General features: G+C 34.1%; 3 protein-coding genes across 7 annotated transcripts; 1 reads left to right on the top strand and 2 right to left on the bottom strand.

Annotated features, from left to right (window-relative positions):
- Nucleotides 1-2,171: 2,171 nt before the first annotated feature.
- LOC118041319 (probable tRNA N6-adenosine threonylcarbamoyltransferase, mitochondrial) lies at nucleotides 2,172-7,512 on the bottom strand. Of its 4 annotated transcripts, XM_073404178.1 has the most exons (14): nucleotides 7,179-7,512; nucleotides 7,053-7,097; nucleotides 6,809-6,883; nucleotides 6,607-6,703; nucleotides 5,952-6,042; nucleotides 5,697-5,746; nucleotides 4,896-5,086; nucleotides 4,639-4,758; nucleotides 4,464-4,550; nucleotides 4,279-4,362; nucleotides 4,040-4,154; nucleotides 3,334-3,422; nucleotides 3,179-3,234; nucleotides 2,172-2,692 (listed from the first exon to the last, which is right to left on the bottom strand). In XM_073404178.1, the coding sequence occupies exons 1-14, from the start codon at nucleotides 7,440-7,442 to the stop codon at nucleotides 2,665-2,667; spliced, it is 1,392 nt and encodes a 463-aa protein (XP_073260279.1). In that variant the 5' UTR covers nucleotides 7,443-7,512; the 3' UTR covers nucleotides 2,172-2,664. The 4 variants fall into 4 exon arrangements, with proteins under 4 accessions (XP_073260279.1, XP_034904490.1, XP_034904492.1 ...); XM_035048599.2 differs by lacking the exon at nucleotides 3,179-3,234; XM_035048601.2 differs by lacking the exon at nucleotides 3,179-3,234 and having other exon boundaries at nucleotides 4,464-4,539; nucleotides 4,673-4,758; nucleotides 7,179-7,511.
- A 2,470-nt stretch (nucleotides 7,513-9,982) lies between these two features.
- Nucleotides 9,983-12,712, bottom strand: LOC118041321 (arginase 1, mitochondrial). 2 transcript variants are annotated; one of them, XM_035048605.2, is made up of 7 exons: nucleotides 12,551-12,712; nucleotides 12,262-12,389; nucleotides 12,031-12,190; nucleotides 11,774-11,907; nucleotides 11,143-11,352; nucleotides 10,645-10,755; nucleotides 9,983-10,539 (listed from the first exon to the last, which is right to left on the bottom strand). In XM_035048605.2, the coding sequence occupies exons 2-7, from the start codon at nucleotides 12,385-12,387 to the stop codon at nucleotides 10,279-10,281; spliced, it is 1,002 nt and encodes a 333-aa protein (XP_034904496.1). In that variant the 5' UTR covers nucleotides 12,388-12,389; nucleotides 12,551-12,712; the 3' UTR covers nucleotides 9,983-10,278. The 2 variants fall into 2 exon arrangements, with proteins under 2 accessions (XP_034904496.1, XP_034904497.1); XM_035048606.2 differs by lacking the exon at nucleotides 12,551-12,712 and having other exon boundaries at nucleotides 12,262-12,544.
- Nucleotides 12,713-15,736: 3,024 nt separating this feature from the next.
- Nucleotides 15,737-16,907, top strand: LOC118041322 (protein GRAVITROPIC IN THE LIGHT 1). The gene is given in 7 exon segments (XM_035048607.2): nucleotides 15,737-15,816; nucleotides 15,818-16,021; nucleotides 16,023-16,453; nucleotides 16,456-16,675; nucleotides 16,677-16,743; nucleotides 16,745-16,768; nucleotides 16,770-16,907. Coding segments are annotated over 7 exon segments (1,143 nt in total). The 5' UTR covers nucleotides 15,737-15,757.
- Nucleotides 16,908-17,356: the final 449 nt, after the last annotated feature.

Raw genomic sequence — 17,356 nt, 5'->3', positions numbered from 1 at the left:
GTAGAAGTGTTAGTGGATATATTTCACATTAAATAAAGTGAGTATTATATTGATATTTCTATAGTTCAGTTATTTTTTTACTTTATCTTTATTTTTTTTAGAAATTATAATTTATATGAACATAATTTTTAAAATTTGATAACATATTACACTCTCACTAATTCCAACAAAAAAAAAAATCAATAAAAAACTAAAAAGCCCTCGTTATATTAAAATAACAAAATTATCATAATAGTAAAAAAAAATAAAAAAATCGCAACCCTCACCTTTTTCTCTGGCAAACAACACTACCTTCGCCAAAAGAATCCGTACTTTTCAATGATAACGATGAGCTTCTTAAAGAAGAAGACATGCTGCAATTGTGTAACTCCAAAATGATTCAGGTGCTGGACAAATCCACGTATCTTGACCATCAGACCATCGTCTGACAAAATTAAAAATGAAAATATAAATAATAAATTAGGGTTTTTAAAAAGATTCAATCAAGCTAGCTCCATGTAGCATCAGGAATTTTACCAAGATTGGACTGAACAGCATCCATGTAGTTGTAGTTCCTCTTTCCAGTGAGAGGATCACCAGAGCGGTGGCAGACTAAAGAGAAAAACAAGTTGAACATTATTATTATTATTTATTTACTTGAAACCTTACTTGGTCAAATCAAATTAGGGGAAAAATTATGTAAACAAGTTGCAATGAATTACCGGTTCGCTTGAGGCCGTCAAGAAGTACAAGTATAATCGAAGTTTTTGAAGGGAAAAAACGGGTTTTAAAATTAATTTGGAGTTTTTTAGGGTTTTGAAAAAAATAAGAATAATTAATTTACAATTTGCAACTACAAATAGATTAAAAACCAAAAATTAGCTTTTGATTTTATTGAGATTTATTAAAGAGAGAAGAAATCAATTCCTATTTTGGAGATCGACTTTTCATCTAAATTTTAAAATTATTTTGATATTAGATTTAAACTGTAATTTTTAAAGAAGAAAATGAAAATAAAGTGAGAAAACGATTAAATTATAACAGCTATTAAACTATAACCATGTTAGGGTAATTTTCTATTACATAAATATATAAAATAATATAAAAATGTTGAATAAATAATTCATTACGAGATTTAAGTTTTTCCAAATAAGATTCAATTTCAGTTATGAAATCTAACAGCGGCCAAAATAGGAGAAAAATCTCAACCAACTGTAACAGGCAGTTACTTCTGAAGAACAACCAAAATGTTTGAAAAGGCATTTCAAGTTAGAACCATTGAGTTCACAAATCAAAAACCATTCGTTAAACGAGTTAGTGGCCGTTTGGTAAAAGAAATAGCATTTTGCATCATTTCTTACCAATACAAATGTCCAAGTGCTTCTTTACTTTTAAATGTGTTTGGAAATATAATAATAATTATAATTTAAAATAAATATGTTTGAAAATATGATAGTGATTATGATTCAAAATAGTTTTTATTTAAAAATATATTAAAATAATATATTTTTTATTTTTAAAATTATTTTTAACATCACTACATTAAATAATTCTAAAAATATAAAAAAATATACTAAAAAAATCAAATTTAAAAAAATCAAGTTTCCAAACAAACCTGTTTGAGAAAATTCAATTTTTTTTTTACTAAAAATTAAATTTTTTTTTATGTTTTGGATCATTTTAATGTACTAATCTCAAAAATTATTTTTAAAAAATAAAAAATATATATTATTTTGATACATTTTAACATAAAAAACACTTCAAAAAACAAATTACTGCAAAAAACTTGGGTTCAACAATAATAATTAAAAAAAAATTGCATCGAATAATAACACTGTGCTTGCATTTTGCCCGAAATATTTTCATTAAATTTGGTACAAGGAATGTGATTGTCTTTCTTTCTCGTTTCAATAGCAACACTTGTAAGAAAAACTTTTACCAAACACATCAAATACTTTTTACAAGCAGTCAAGCACCACAGTAAATGAAAATCCGACAGCATTCCCAGACTATAATAATTGAAATGGCCACGTTTCATTGAGATTGCCACGTACGCACTTCGGCTAGCAAAGCAGACCAAGCTGAGCAATATTGAATAATTCCACGCTCCCAAAATAGGAATTTCTTGTTCCCGTAATGATAATTAGATGAGAAAAAAATTAAGGAAATCTCTGCTGACAAACAATGGTCTCTCAGTAAGAAAATAGGGATATGTTTTTTCTTTTTATTAATGCACACTGTAGACACAAGCAATCCAGGATGTACAGATTGTACAGTGAGCTCAAGCTACGTGCCTAAGGTCCAGGTAAATGGATAAAAGCTTTTGAATTTGCACCAACAATTGAAAATTAAACAATAGCCATCTTACAGGGAGGAACCGGAAGTCCCAGTTTAAGTTTTTCCAACAGCTGTTATAACGTGCTGGTGCCATTTCCCAAATCTTAACTTATATCCCCGCAAGATCTATACATCAGAAACTCAGTTCAGGTTGCGAAGTTCCGCATCAAGGCACTGGATGATCAGTCCAAACATGTTGCTCTGCTAATCACAAGGACCTGTGTAGAATTTAGAGACACCAGTATCATTGCTGTTGGAGTGACGCCTGAATTATAGATGTAAGTGATGGATGAATTCGAGCTGTTCTCAAAGAGCGAGCTTCACTTCTCCCTTCTGCGAACTCCTCTCCTAGCGGCCACCTTGGCCGCAGATCATACTAATTCACACAGCAAACAAGTATTAGTCAAAGGTGTAACAAGACACCTTAAGCATACACAGCATACCTGTAACTTAATAAGTCAGACAAAAAAATGTCATCATCCATGCTACTAATCAGGCACAAAGTGGTTTTCTTCTATTAATCTGCTCGTTAGAGAGGTATGACTACCATTAAGGCATGGTCTCAGCCATAATTCTCTTCCATTTATAAAATGATTATGTTGCTAAAAGAAATTATAGATTTATTAGATAATTCCTAATGGAAACTTTGTGGCTTGAAATCCTTTTTATGGTTTATCCAAAGCGGGGTCCAAATGGAACTTTGATATGAGAGGAGGGAGAAAAGATTGTCCTGGGTCATATATAAAGCATGAGCCCACTTCCGTAACTCTTTACATATCCAGAGCTCAATCATATTCAACTATAAATAAAATATAAATTACTGCAGCAAATATGGATGCTGATTGTTTGGAAGTTAACTGACATGTGATAACTACAAGATGGTGATGATGATTCGCCTCCAAATTTTTTGGACCAGTTCTAAGAAACATTGAAACAATGGTGTTACATTATTCAATTATGTGATAGGAAGAGAGTGATGAAACAAAACAAAAGTCAGTCATGAGTTTAAGAACAAACCATATAATCTTCATGTTCATCTGCAGGGGGTGGAGGATCAAATCTACCCATGCAGAAGTGCTCAATGCCAGTCCAAGCTACCATTACACCTATGGCGATGAAAAGCACCACCATCAGTTACTTTCTTCTTTGAGATGATAGTGTATTTGCAAACAATATTGATTGTCAACTTCTGGATCTACATAATTACAAAAACTGACTCTATGCTGGTTTTTAGTGCAGACCTATACATGCCCGACAACCTTAGATTGCTGCAAAGTTAGGTTTTTTATTCAAATTGAAGTTTCTCTTCATCTCTCAGCCACCAAAAGGGAAAATTGACCTTATTGCAACGGTGAATACTGAAAGGAAGGTGGTGGGATTCAAGCTCTGAAAACATGACAAGTCAGAGATGACTCATTCTCACTAGAAAGCTGCCTTTTAACCCTTGCATATACTCATTATGGACATTCTTTCTAGAAGGGCTAAAGTTATTTGCGTTTAGGGGATGTATATCAAAATGTATAGCACTTTTCATTAGCATGAAAAGAAAGGAAGAATCTAGGTCATTCAGGGGTTCCAAAAAATTACCTTTTAAAGGATAGTATCAAAATTAAATTGTCTTTAAATGACCCAATAACTAACCTTCCTTTTTGGCCCAAGATCATGTTTTACCACACCGCAATCCATTTAAAAGTTTGAGCGTGAGATCAGAGATAAAACTTACCATTATCAGTACAAAGCTTTGGAGGAGGGCAAACAAGTTGAAGACTGTTCTTCGTCACAACATGATCAAGCCGAGCCCTGACATACTGATTTGATGCAACACCTCCAGAGACCACCTGCAGGAGGTGAGAATATAGATAGCTATCATCATCAATACAAGCCAGAAATTAATAGAAAGCATTAGTATATCAATAGGTTGTGATGGAGTAAACAGAATTTTAAAATCACAAGGCATGTCACCAAATGCTTTATTGAAGGCTCGATCTTCCTTGCCCATTCAATTGCCCGGTCACACCTTTCCTCTAAATGCAATACTGCAACTCGCTGCAAGAAACAGCCTTAGAGGGAGCAGAACAAACAAAAAGAGCATGTTTATACTAGAATTCAATAAAGATTAAAAACAAAATTAACCAAAGGAAGGTAACCTGAAAAGAAGCTGCAATGTCAGCTCGGGACCTTCTATCTTGGCTACTTGCCGAAGAAATGGGAATTTCAGCATTGCTGCACATAATCTACACACACATCAATAGGCAGGAAAAAATGTATAAATTGGCTCATTGTTTGCATAGGCCATTATATCCACGTGGGGGAATAAGTTACCAGAGATAGTAGGAGTTTGGTGTTTTCTACATACATGTTTTTGGATTCAATTGCCAGCCTCACTTGGGTCTTCAAACCAGCATACGAGAAGTTGCAATCTTTATGCTGTTTCATTGGAGTCTGAACAAAACCAAATAAGGTACTTTGAAGAGAGCTCGAAAACAGAAAAATGATATTCATTTTACGCACTCTAGCAAACATGACAACAATGAGAAACTAAGTAAATGAACAAATAAAAAGTATGATAGATAACTAACTGAAAATTTTATTGATTCTGCATCACCCTCTCGAGCAAGTTCCTCTAGGGCTGGTCCACCACTCCTGCTCATGTCAAGACCAAGCCATTTTGCTGTCTTGTCATATGCCTCACCAATTGCATCATCAATTGTGGTCCCAAGTTGTATGTAGTGGCCAAGGTCATGAGCAAGGATAAGTAGATTGTGTCCTCCTGAGAAACAGAAGCAACTTAAATCAATGGTATGCTTGCAGCCACAACAACTCTCTTAGATGTGATGCCCAAAGCTAAGCTAAAACCCATGGCATCATGATTTTGATACTCACACACATACACACACACACAAAAAGCAATCAATTCAGTCAGTGCAAGTTTGGATTACATGTATGTTGGCTTCACTCTTGCTTGCAAACACCACTATCGAAATCCAGCTTAAACTTTTGATGAATAATATGATTGATTGATCAGCTTTAACTACATCAACTTAAGTCAGATGGGCCTCTGTTGATGAGCAGAATTGAGTCATTGATAATCACATGGCAATTACTTTGTGTTGCATGAACCTGCATGCTCACAGCTTTCAAATCACACAAATATGACCTAATTTGACAACCAAGGAAAGAGCAAATCCAACCAAATCTTCTCAAACAATATTTGCAATTCCATTGATTTTGAATGAGACTTTTTTTCCCTTGGTTCCTAAGATAAAATACCCAGCTTTCTAAGTATCAATCCAACCCATCCACTCACACACATGCTAACCTTAACATTAAAACATTCAGCAGAGGAAAAGAAAGAATCAATAATCATATGATGGTCTTACCTGAAATAAGTAGGGCCATGAAAGGAAATTGCAACTCACGTTCAATTAACCTAGAATAAGAAACACAGGTGATACAGATGAGCATTTTATATCTCAATTTTGAGTATGAATCAAAAGCATAGACATACAAGCCTCTTAATGTCCAGCGCAATATGGAAATAAACATGTTTTTAGTATGTTTTAGTACACATTGTTGTCTTGTGTGGCTTAGCTATTCTTTGCTCTTCATTCATTATATCATTTTTGCTTCCATACCTGGCTACTAGAGCATGAGCCTCCATATGGTGGATGCCAATGATTGGTAGATTGAAGCTACCAGCAAGTTTACGAGCTTTTCGTACACCAACTGCATCAGAATGCATAAAGAAAAATTGCCCTGAGGAGCTATTTTGTACTTGAAACAACAAAATTACGTAACAGTACAGAGGGATGCCAGAATATCGACCTCATAGCACAAGATAAAATCGAAAGAAAAGTTATTTGTTCTCTCTTGCCCAAACATGAACTTCGAAAAAAATACCAAGTTGAAAGCCAAGCTACCATAACACTAGCAATATTAGATAAGGTTCTTAGAACTAAAACAATGCTCTTGTCTAGCTATTTATGCAAATAAGCATACATTGACATATTCCATAAGCACTTCACGATAAGGCTTAGAAATAGAGCCATTTTTCAACCTGGTAGCACAGGTTTTTACAGGCAGAAATTCATCTGTACCCTGTATAAAGCAGAATAAGGCAGAAGACACTACACAGACAGAATTATCCAATGTTGTCTGTGAAAGTATAATTGAGTTTCTTTATCTAATTTGTACTGGGTTCAACAGTACTATACATTGGTGACAAAAATTTACTCTCAATAAGATCAACAAGGGAAAAAATGAAACAGAAACATATGCTAATCAAATTACCGCGAAGACATAGGCTCAAACCAGGACCAATTGTAACAGCAACGGCAGATAGATTCGTTGCTGTTAAATTAGCTTTATCAAGTGCTTCCTGTACGACCTGTCAAATCACAAATGTGCACTCCCGCACAAACTCACATCCATTACAATATTAAAAACATGCGTTACAAAAAAAGAGACTAAATTTCCTAGTTAGAGATGATACCTGATCAATAACTTGGGAGTGTGCTTCTTCTGCCATTTTAGGAGCAACACCACCATATTTTGCAAGCAAATCTGCCTTCATTAAAGTTAAGATTTAAAAAATGAGGTACTGGAATCATACATTAATTGCCCAAATACACAGATTCACAACTAATTTTTGTCAATTAAGTAAACAAAAAGTCCATTAATAGGCAAGATAAGCAAAAGCCTATAAACAAATTACACTAAAGAAATTAAACAAATACCTGAGAAGAAACAACTTGACTTAGAATCTCACCATTGCCCCTCACCTAAAAAAAGAGCCGAAACCCATTAAAATTAGCACAAAATCAGAAACAATAAATAGTTCAAGAAAGACACGATTGGCATACAACAGCAGCTGCAGTGTCATCACAGCTAGTTTCGATTCCAAGAACAACAAGATCATCTTTAGAAACCAAAGTTTCCAATTGGGGTTTTAGTGAAGTTGAAAGTCTTGAAGTGGAATGAGTGGATAGAGAATGGAGAGGTGACCATCTGGGGATTATTGGTTGGGGTTTAAGGGTTTTGAGACATGATGACAGAGAGTAAGGAATTGAGGGTTTCGGGTAGAACAGATTTAGGCGGGAAATTGTGGAAGATAGGGAGGACAGCATTTTTTTAGAGCCAGACACGGATGATAATAGCAGAGACACGGAAGCGAAGTGCAAAAGATTTTATAGCTGTTATGCACCTCAACCGGTTATTTATTAGGTTTGTTTCCTAAGTCATTAATTTAAATTTTATAAATTTTAGGATTATTGAAGATTTATATAAATATTAATTTTAAAATTTATAAGATTAATTAAGGCCTTGTTTGTTTCCCGGAAAGTAGTTTCCGGGAAACCATTTTCCAAACTTTCCTGTGTTTGTTTGTCATTAGGAAAGTTGGTCAACGGAAAACAATTTCCGGTCAACGGAAAACAATTTCCGGTCAGCGGAAAACACTTTCTAGTCAACGGAAAATACTTTCCGGTCAACGGAAAACACTTTCCAGTCAATTTTAGTCAAAAAAAAATTTGACTTGGTTTTCAGGAAAGTGTTTTCCTTTTAGCTGTGTTTGTTTTCCAGGAAGTGGTTTCCGGAAAATCACTTTCCAAACTTTTTTGTGTTTGTTTTCCGGAAAGTGGTTTCCGGGAAATCACTTTCCAAACTTTCTTGTGTTTGTTTGCCAGTAGGAAAGTTGGTCAATGGAAAACACTTTCCAGTAAAAGAAAAATTTGGCTTGGTTTCCTGGAAAGTGTTTTCCTGAAAAATTTGAGGGGAAAACACTTTCCGGAAGTTGTGAAAAATTTAAAATATCATTATTTGCTGATTATATCAAATTTGATCCTCAAACTTTTGATTGCTATATATATTTTGTTTTGAATATTTATTTTTCAATTTCATCTCTTAAAATTTTATTTTTATATTAACTTTGGTCCTTATTTTTATAATTACTATTTGTTTTTTTCTTATCATTTTTTTATTGAAATTTTTTATTTATCAAATTTGATCCTCATTCTTTTGATTGTTACTTATTTTATTTGAAATAATTTATGAAATGTTGATTATTATTATTTTAATTTCTTTATTTTTTATTTTTTAGATTTGATCCCTATTATTTTGATTATTATTTGTTTTATTTGAGATAATTTATGAAATTATATTTTTTTTCAATTTCATTCTCATTTAACTTTTTAATTTGTAAGATTTGTTCCTCATTATTTTAATAAACTTGAGAAAAATAAAATATTAATAAGTTATTTTCCAGCCCATTTTCCATGACATAATCAAACACTGGAAAGTGTTTTCCAGTTCATTTTCCATAACACTACCAAACATCGGAAAATACTTTTCCGGAATTCACTTTCCAGGAATTCACTTTCCCCGGAATTCACTTTTCAAAAGGAATTCACTTTCCTGCAAACAAACGGAGCCTAAGATTCATGTAAATTAATTAATGTAATATTAATAAAAAAAAATTATAGCTGTTGTCCCGAGGAAAAAAAAAGAGACATTGCTATAAGCCTATAACTATATATAATAGGGGAAATCACAAGGAGCGATTGTTGATGTCCGGTATATAAGAAATAAAAATAGTGAAAACAGAAAAGATAAAATAGAATAAAAAATAAAAAGAGATAATTATATTTAATAGTATTATATAAAATAAAATGACTGTATATTTGACTTGGTTATAATATATAAAATATAAAAAAACTTATTTTATTTTTAATATATATTGTTATCAAACTTGTATATTTTAAAACAATCATTAGAAATATTGACTAGATTTGATCAGTTAAAAAGTCCGGTCACGAGTCTAACATTTGTTAATTTTTTTGAAAAAAAATTAGTCAAAACAAGGTTGTTTTGATTATTTTTTTTTTAAATCCGGTCAAACAAGGTTAATTTTCTTGACTCATGACTTGAACCTTATATCAGGTCGACTCCCGATTCATGTTTTAAATTATAATAATAACTATTTTCATTTATCACTAACTCGGGCCAACCCATGTTGATTTTCCCAGCTTATGACCTAATTCTTGCCCTAATCAATATCTAAATTGGTTTCTAAAAATATAATAATAATAAATTTTATTTTTAAATTAATTTAGATCAAACTATGTTAACTTTTCTAGATCATGATTCAAGCTTTGTCCTGAGTTGATAATCAAAGTTTAAAATTATAATAATAATCAATTTATTTTTATATTAATACTATAATACAGAGCCTAGACCTTACTATGAAGCGACCCTCAATTCAGGTTTCAATAAGCTCAGCTTTTAAATGGTTGAGGAGTGAACAAATTTTAAATACGAGCTCAGCTTTTATACTTCACTAAAACGCCTAACGAATCTTGCCTTGTTTCAGCCTTAAATGTCTGTCACAGCTTAGTTGCGTCGGATAGAACACAGACTGCAGCTCTCAAAGCTGTGCCTTGAATTGTTCTGTTAGGTAGTGATTGTAATGCTAAAATCTTACAAATAACATCCATGAGCATATGAGATACCTCAAGTAGTAAATTCCAAAAAGTTCAGCTCCTAGCTAGCACCGAGATTTGGGAATAAAAACAACAATACTGAATCCTAACATCAACATCTGACATTCACTTTGAGCGACAAAATGCAAGATTTAACTATTTTACACGCAAGAAGATAACGGGAAGCAATATTGAACTCGAAAATATTAGTCTTCTTTTACTTTCAATCATGAGAAGAGGTACAAAAATACGCCTGGTGTGGAATACAAAATAATTATTACCAAAATTTTGTAGCAACCAGAGAACTAGAGTGACATGAGAGAGATATCTCACTTGAAGGTCAGTGTTCAGCAATTCCTCCGGTGATGCCTTTGAAAAGAGGGTGGAAAATTTTGTATGATGGAATCTTGGGGCCACTTGCTCAAACTTTATGAGTCGAGAGCAAGGACTAATTAACTTTGGAACATCTCAATAGGGAACTGTAACATCATTTTGAAATTTTTGCTGCCAGTTCCCTTACCAGCTTAGCAGCAACCATTCCAGTCATTCCATCAACGGTGTCACGTTGCGGATTGAATTCAACCACATCTCCTGCAACAACATCAGCTTGGAGGTTGTGGAGAATGTTGAGAACATCACGGAAAGAAAGACCACCAGGCTCAATATGAGATACACCAGGAGCAAAGGCAGGATCAAGGCAGTCCACATCAATTGAGATATACACACCTTTTACACCCTCCCCTAGTTTCTGTCCAAGAACAGACCATAAATGAAAACGTGTTAAATCCCTAAACCAACTTTTACATGTATATGTCGTGTGTGCGCACGTGTGGGGGGAGGGAGAGAGTGAGACCAGATTTTCCAACATCTGCCGATCCCTTGAGAAGGTTTGCATTTCATATTGCTCTACTCCAAACCGTTTGCCTTGCTCACGCCCTTCTTTTGTTATTGATCTGATACCCACCTAAAGTCAGCATTCAAACTCATCAATATAACATTAAGAAAATATCAGCTATCTTCACACCTCAAAATCTTGGGTGCAAACAATAGATGCACTTGTAACTTTTGAAACAATGAGCCAGAAATACATATCATTTCCCTCAACTTTAAGAACCTCTGATATTGCAATAACCAGAAGCTTTTGTAATACAATCACACTGGAAGGTTTAAAGGGATATCACCAATATACACCTTTTGAATTGGGTATTTATCATATCATAATCAATTCTAGCTTCAAACATAAATTACATGAACCAAGAAAGTTAACACCACAGCTTGAAAGTAGAAATATATGCTAAATTAACCATGAAACATGAGACACAGAAAAGCATATTGAGACATACACACATACTTGCAAAAGCCGCCGGGCATAACCACCTTCCATGATTCGGGCAAACGAAGAAGCATGAGAATACTTGTTTCCTTCAAAGCAATGATAGATGTCAGGATGGGCATCTAGATGAAGAATATCAACAGGCCCCCCAAGCTTCTCAGAGACAGCTCTGACCACAGGAAAAGATATTGAGTGGTCACCACCTAAGACTAACGGGTGCAATGGGTCCTGAAAGAGTTCATCAAACAAGTTGAAAAACTTCATTTTCTTAGCCTCTGACATTCATTCAGATAAAAACTTCTCAAAATTCCTAAAATTTCCCACTTATCAGAATCACTGATACCATACAAATTAAACGTGGAACACAGAAATTAACTTGATTCTCGGAACAGATGCTGAACTGCAAAATTAGAAAATAGTAAATGGTAATAAAAAAAAAGGACAATTACAAAAACCCTCGTAGGTTGATCTGAACTTTACTTTTCCTCCATGCTTTTATAAATTATATATTTTTATAAATTACATTTTCCATCCTAGATCAAACAAAAGAATGTTAATAAAAAAAATCAAACAAAATGCAATGTCCAGGATGTAAAATGTTATTAAAAACAAGAGATTTTGTAATTATCCCAAAGATAAAAGCAGTCACCTCTTCCATTACTAGCTTGACCGATTCACTAATAACATTCATCAGTCTATCATCATCCACACCACAATCTCGTATTTCTTGAACCGGAACATCACCAACATCAGTTAGCACCCGCGGATCGTTTAATTCTTTACCTGCGAGCAGCCAAGCTTCCTATCTCAGCATTAATCAAAATTAACATCATCAATCAAATCGGACCCCTTCAGAAACAATCCAACAATAAGCAGAATAATAAAAAAAGAGACTGTTCTCACAACCTTCTTCGGTGCTCGAATTCGTGCTGCCACACCAAATGGCCTCTCTAATACGCGGAGGAGCAAACGCCGGACCTTGAAGAAACGATGAATTGTGTCCCAAAGGAACTCCAAGAAGCGTTGCAGATGCTTTAACACCTCCTAATGCGCGTAAGAGTTCTCCCTGTGAGAATAAACGAATGTATAAAATAATTACAAGTTATTTAATTGCAATTAAGATAATTATAAGTATACCTTAAGCTTAGCGCGCTCGCGAATAAGCGTGAGAGAAGCATCGATGACCCGATTTTGGCCTTTTTCTAGCAATTCGGGAGGGAGATTTGCAGCTTTCAGCTTTGACAAGTAATGGATTCCTCTCATATCTGCAAAAACAAAAACTAAAATTTAATCACCTAAACCGATTCTCATACTAATCACAATTTAAATCCAAAGATTAATTAACAAAATCTTGATCATCAAAATTCTAGCACGATTTCAATTACTCCAGCAGTAAAAGAAAGAGAAGGTGATGGTTTATGTTTACCGATAGGAAACAGTGATTAGCAGAAGAATCAGCTAAGGGATTTGGGGAGTTGGCGCTTATTTAAGGAGAAATGGCCGTTCAGAATTCCTATGCTGGAGTATGATCTGTTTTTTTTTTTTATTATTGTTATTATTAATAACAATAATAATAATAAATAGGTAATGCCGGTTGGTGCGATATTGGATTTATTTTATTATATAATATGGTTCAGAATGAATGTTTGTTTGATTTTGCTACAATGATTCGGGCACTCGTCGAGTTTATGAATTGAAAAGACTCTATCATCCTTGGCAAGAATGGGCACTTCTCTTATTGATTTTTCAAGTAACAAGTGATTGGCTAACAGTGGATGATTCGACATTTGTGTATATTGAGATTAAATTTATCATCTAAATGCCATTTACATAAAAAAAAAAAAGATTATTCTATAATGGTTAAATTTTTAAAAAAATGTGTTAAATAGACTTCGTTTATACATGGTCTATTTAATCAACTATTCAATATGTTAAAAGGTTAATTATCATAAATTAACCACTCTTATTATTCTGCTCTTGTTTTTTATGCTTTTACATGGATCATACAATAAACTTATCTATTTATCCTATTCAGATAATACATAATGTATTTCGAATATTATTTATATGATTAAAAAAAATTAAATATAACAATTCTTTTATTTAAAAAATTTATAATGCTGAATAGCTAACATTTTGTATTTTTCAGAGTTTTTGGTAAAGGTAATTTAAACAAAAATTAACATAATAATTAAAGGGAAAAAAAAAGATAGAGTGCAACTATAGAGGAGATTTGGTTTTCCAATATAAAGTTAAAATTTGATTTATGTTGACAAGGAAAAGAATATTGGATAAAAGATACTTACGGGCGGGCATCGAATGTGGAAAATAAACAAACAAACAAACAAGCTTTATTGAAATGAAGGGTAGATTTGTCTATTGAACTGAAAAAGGAGCGGTCTGGAGGAAAGTACAAAAGACAGGGAGAGTGATGACGTCTGTCGTCAATTATGGTGATTTGCCGAGTCAAGAGGCAAATCGACGAACTAACCATCCCGAAAGTGGGAACTGACGTCACCTACTTCCAGGTGCATTTTTTTTTTTGTGTCCTTTCGAAAACATGTAATGTTTGAGAATGTTTTTACTTTTTAAACCATGTTTTTTAAAATGAAAATTTTTTTATATAGTATTATTTAAAAAAATAATATTTTAATATATTTCTAAATAAAAAATATTTTTTTTTAAAAAAAATCACCATTATATTTCTAAATCGCTCTGCTATAGTTATCATGCATGTTATGAGTTGCCAAAATGATTGATTTTTAATTAGTAAGTAAATATAGATAAAGCAAGAATATTAATTTATTCATGATTCGGATGAATTTTTTCTCATTCGATTTCCATTTAAGCAATCAAGTGAAGAGAAATATAATTCTAAGGCCCAAAAATGGGAACTGGTATGAGTGTTTTTGAAGAGTGTTTTTGTTTTGGTTCGTGAAAGAGTGAAAGTGCTAGATTTGAACTTATAATCTTATAATTCTGGTTATTTGTGTATTTTTATGTACGGATTTCTCTACCTGGGCTCGAAGCATGTTCTTTTGACGAGTCAAATGTTGTTCCATGCTGTGACTTGCCTTTGTCTGAATCAAGTTGATTATTATAGCATATGCACATATTGGGAATGCATGCCATTTTTGGAGTTTTAGACTCAAATATTCTCTAACTATAAGATATGCACATAGGATATATATTGCAAGCACATAATATAAATAGAGTTCGAATCTTGAGTTTACTCGGCAAGTTTCTACTGAGATTCACATTAGTTAAGTGAGTCATTGCAAGCTCATAATATATGTAAAGTTTGAATCTCCACTCCATACTGCAAGTTTCTTCGGAATGATTTTTTTTTTATTAATTACTAGGAATTAGCTTACATATATTTTGATTAATATTAAATTATTAATTAATTATCTGGGGTGAAATCAAACAATAAGGATTGACTTTTGTCAAGTGAGTTGTTGCGTTTTAGGATGGACTAACAAGTGAGTTATTGAAAATCGACTTGTTTTCAAGGGTGGACTGACTTTGAAAATTCTTCTATAGATGGCATTATGTGATTCTAAGAGCTTTTCTTTGATAATAAGGGATTTTTGGATGGATGCTCGGTGGTCTTTTCTTATTCTTTCACGCACTTCCTACTTTTTTGTCAGTTTTAGTTTTGCTCCCAAACTCGAGCTAATATTTTTTTATCCAAACTAGCTATTAAAATCCTTATATTTTAGTTGGTTGTGCCAGAAAAAGGTCCTGCAATCAGATTGAGTATTCAAGAACTGAGACGGTATCAGATCTTTCATGCATCATCAGGATCCATAATTTTAGTTCTCTAACAATATTAAGGTTTTAGTTGGTGTCGTGTGTCTGGGCTCCTGATTCTTTGGGCTCAACTGTCGAGCACAGAAAGTTTTCCTTCTAATCAATTTGTTTTTGGGATTTGCCTCCGATCAATCTGGCGTTTTGGTAAGAGTTTTAGTTACAACTCCCACCACACACAATCTTTTATTGAAAGAAAATGTGATGGTGTGTGGTATACTGGCATTCCTGACTCTCTTGTCCTGTTGGGGTCATGTTGATAAACACCTCATGACATCTTTGGTTTCTTCAATCCGTGGATACTTGCTGCTTATACTTCTACGGGTTTCACCCTTTAAAGTTTCATTAACAATGTTTGGGGTATCATCTTGTGAATTTGGAGTGTTGCAAGCAACGAGAAGCAAGATTTTGTTTTCTTGAATGTATTTATTAAACATTTTTGTCATTTCACATAAACTCTTTGGTGTGATGTGATGTGTGATCACTGCTCACGAGATTGCTCTTGCATCATGTGCAAACATAGCATTCTCCATTCAGTTTGCTCAATGGCATGAGCCAGAGTTTTGTTAATTTGGACTTATTTTAGGCTTATTTTGGATTTAGCATGTGTTGCTGGGGATTGCTTGGGTTCTGCTTTCTTGCCTTGTTGATAGTCTTGGATATTATCCACGCTTTTGTGGGAGTTTGCAGGTTGTGCCACACTGGTGTATTTTCAGAAAGAATCCTACTAGACTACCCATCCATTGAAAGTAGATATGCAGCCCACTGCGTTGAAAGATAATCAACCTGTGAGAACAGCTGTCAGAAGGTCCACCCTCAACCCATGGAAGATTCTGCAAATCAAAATTCAGAAGCTGGACAAGCCTTGATATCCAAAATATTTACAAGCTGCTCATACTCCCTATGATCCTGATAAAATACAAGCTTCTGACAAAGTTCTAATTTCTGAGCTGAAAAATCTATCCGAGTTCAAGCATATCTACAGGGAAAATAACCCCAAACCAATATGTGTTTCTCCTCAGGACTCTCGGTTAGCTGCAGAGATCCAAGAACAACTGAGCCTGCTCAAAACATACGAGGTTATGGTGAAAAATTCCAACTGAAATCCAGAATAAAGATTCTGAGATTCTTCAGTTTGAGCAGATGATTAAGGAAGCAAGCCAGAAACGAGCAGAACTGGAAAAGAATCTTAAGCTCAGGGGTTTGTCAACCAAAGAATCAGAGGGTTCTGGAGATGAAAATGACTTTTATTCTGTGGATCGGACCCCAGAGCTCTTCACATCTGCCATAGAAACTGCATTCAAAACCATTCATAATTTTTCTAAACCATTGATCAATATGATGAAAGCAGCTGGGTGGGATCTTGATGTCGCAGCTAACTCCATTGAATCCAACGTTGTTTATGCAAAGGGAGCTCACAAATAGTATGCATTTGAGTCTCATATATCTCAAAGAATGTTCAGTGGGTTTCATCACGAGAAATTCTCAATTAAAGCAGACGGAAAGCAGACGGCGGGGCAGTTTCCAGGGAGAGTTTCTTTCATCAATTTCTTGCTACGAGGGAAATGGATCCTTTAGACATGCTATGTCAGAACCCAAATTCTGTTTTTGGGAAATTTTGCACGAGCAAGTACCTGGTGGTGGTTCACCCAAAGTTGGAGGCTTCATTCTTTGGAAATTTAGATCAGCGAAACTATATAAAAAGGGGATGGCATCCAAGAACGCCCTTCTATCAGGCTTTCTCACAGGCTTGCTTATTCCTTTGACCCAAATGTCAAGGTCTTCCAAGTTATGAGAGGAAGTGAGTTAATTCTCAGAGGTTTATATGGAAATTTAGTGTTGTAAAAAATTTGAAATTGGGTGAAAATGATCCAAAGCCTAGGGTTGGCCTAATGGTTATGCCTGGTTTTTGGATAGGAGACTGTGTGATTAAGAGCCGTGTTTATCTCTCAGGTGTGAAGGTTGATAAATGATTACTGATGAGGCCATTTTTCCACGTCAATTAGGAAACGAGTGCCTGAGGACATCTCTTTTATTGCGAGGCGTCTTTTAAGGAATATAACTCACTAGAAGTCATGTGGGACAATACTTTATGGTGGGCCTACCATGCTGCAGATATGAACAGATCTCATAAATTGACACTGTCTGTGAGAACAAGTAATGTATTCTATCCAAGCTCCTTGTCTAGGGGCTCTAATGAGGCTATTATTCAACATCGGTGAGGAAACAAGGGTTTTGGTTGCTTATATGACACCAATGACATTTCTCTCTGCAAGGCGCTTAAAAGATTAAATTCATTGAAACCCATATGGTACAATACCTCGTGATGGGTTTACCATACTGCGGATATGGGACACACCTCATCAATTACCAAACCCTAACAGATATTTGTTGTATTGTTTATGTGGTGTGTTTCGTTGTA

Source organism: Populus alba, chromosome 14 (genome assembly GCF_005239225.2).
Source record: "Populus alba chromosome 14, ASM523922v2, whole genome shotgun sequence".
NCBI classification, from domain to species: Eukaryota; Viridiplantae; Streptophyta; class Magnoliopsida; order Malpighiales; family Salicaceae; genus Populus; species Populus alba.
The sequence above is the reverse complement of the archived record's forward strand: the minus strand, read 5'-3'. Positions and strand labels throughout refer to the sequence as shown.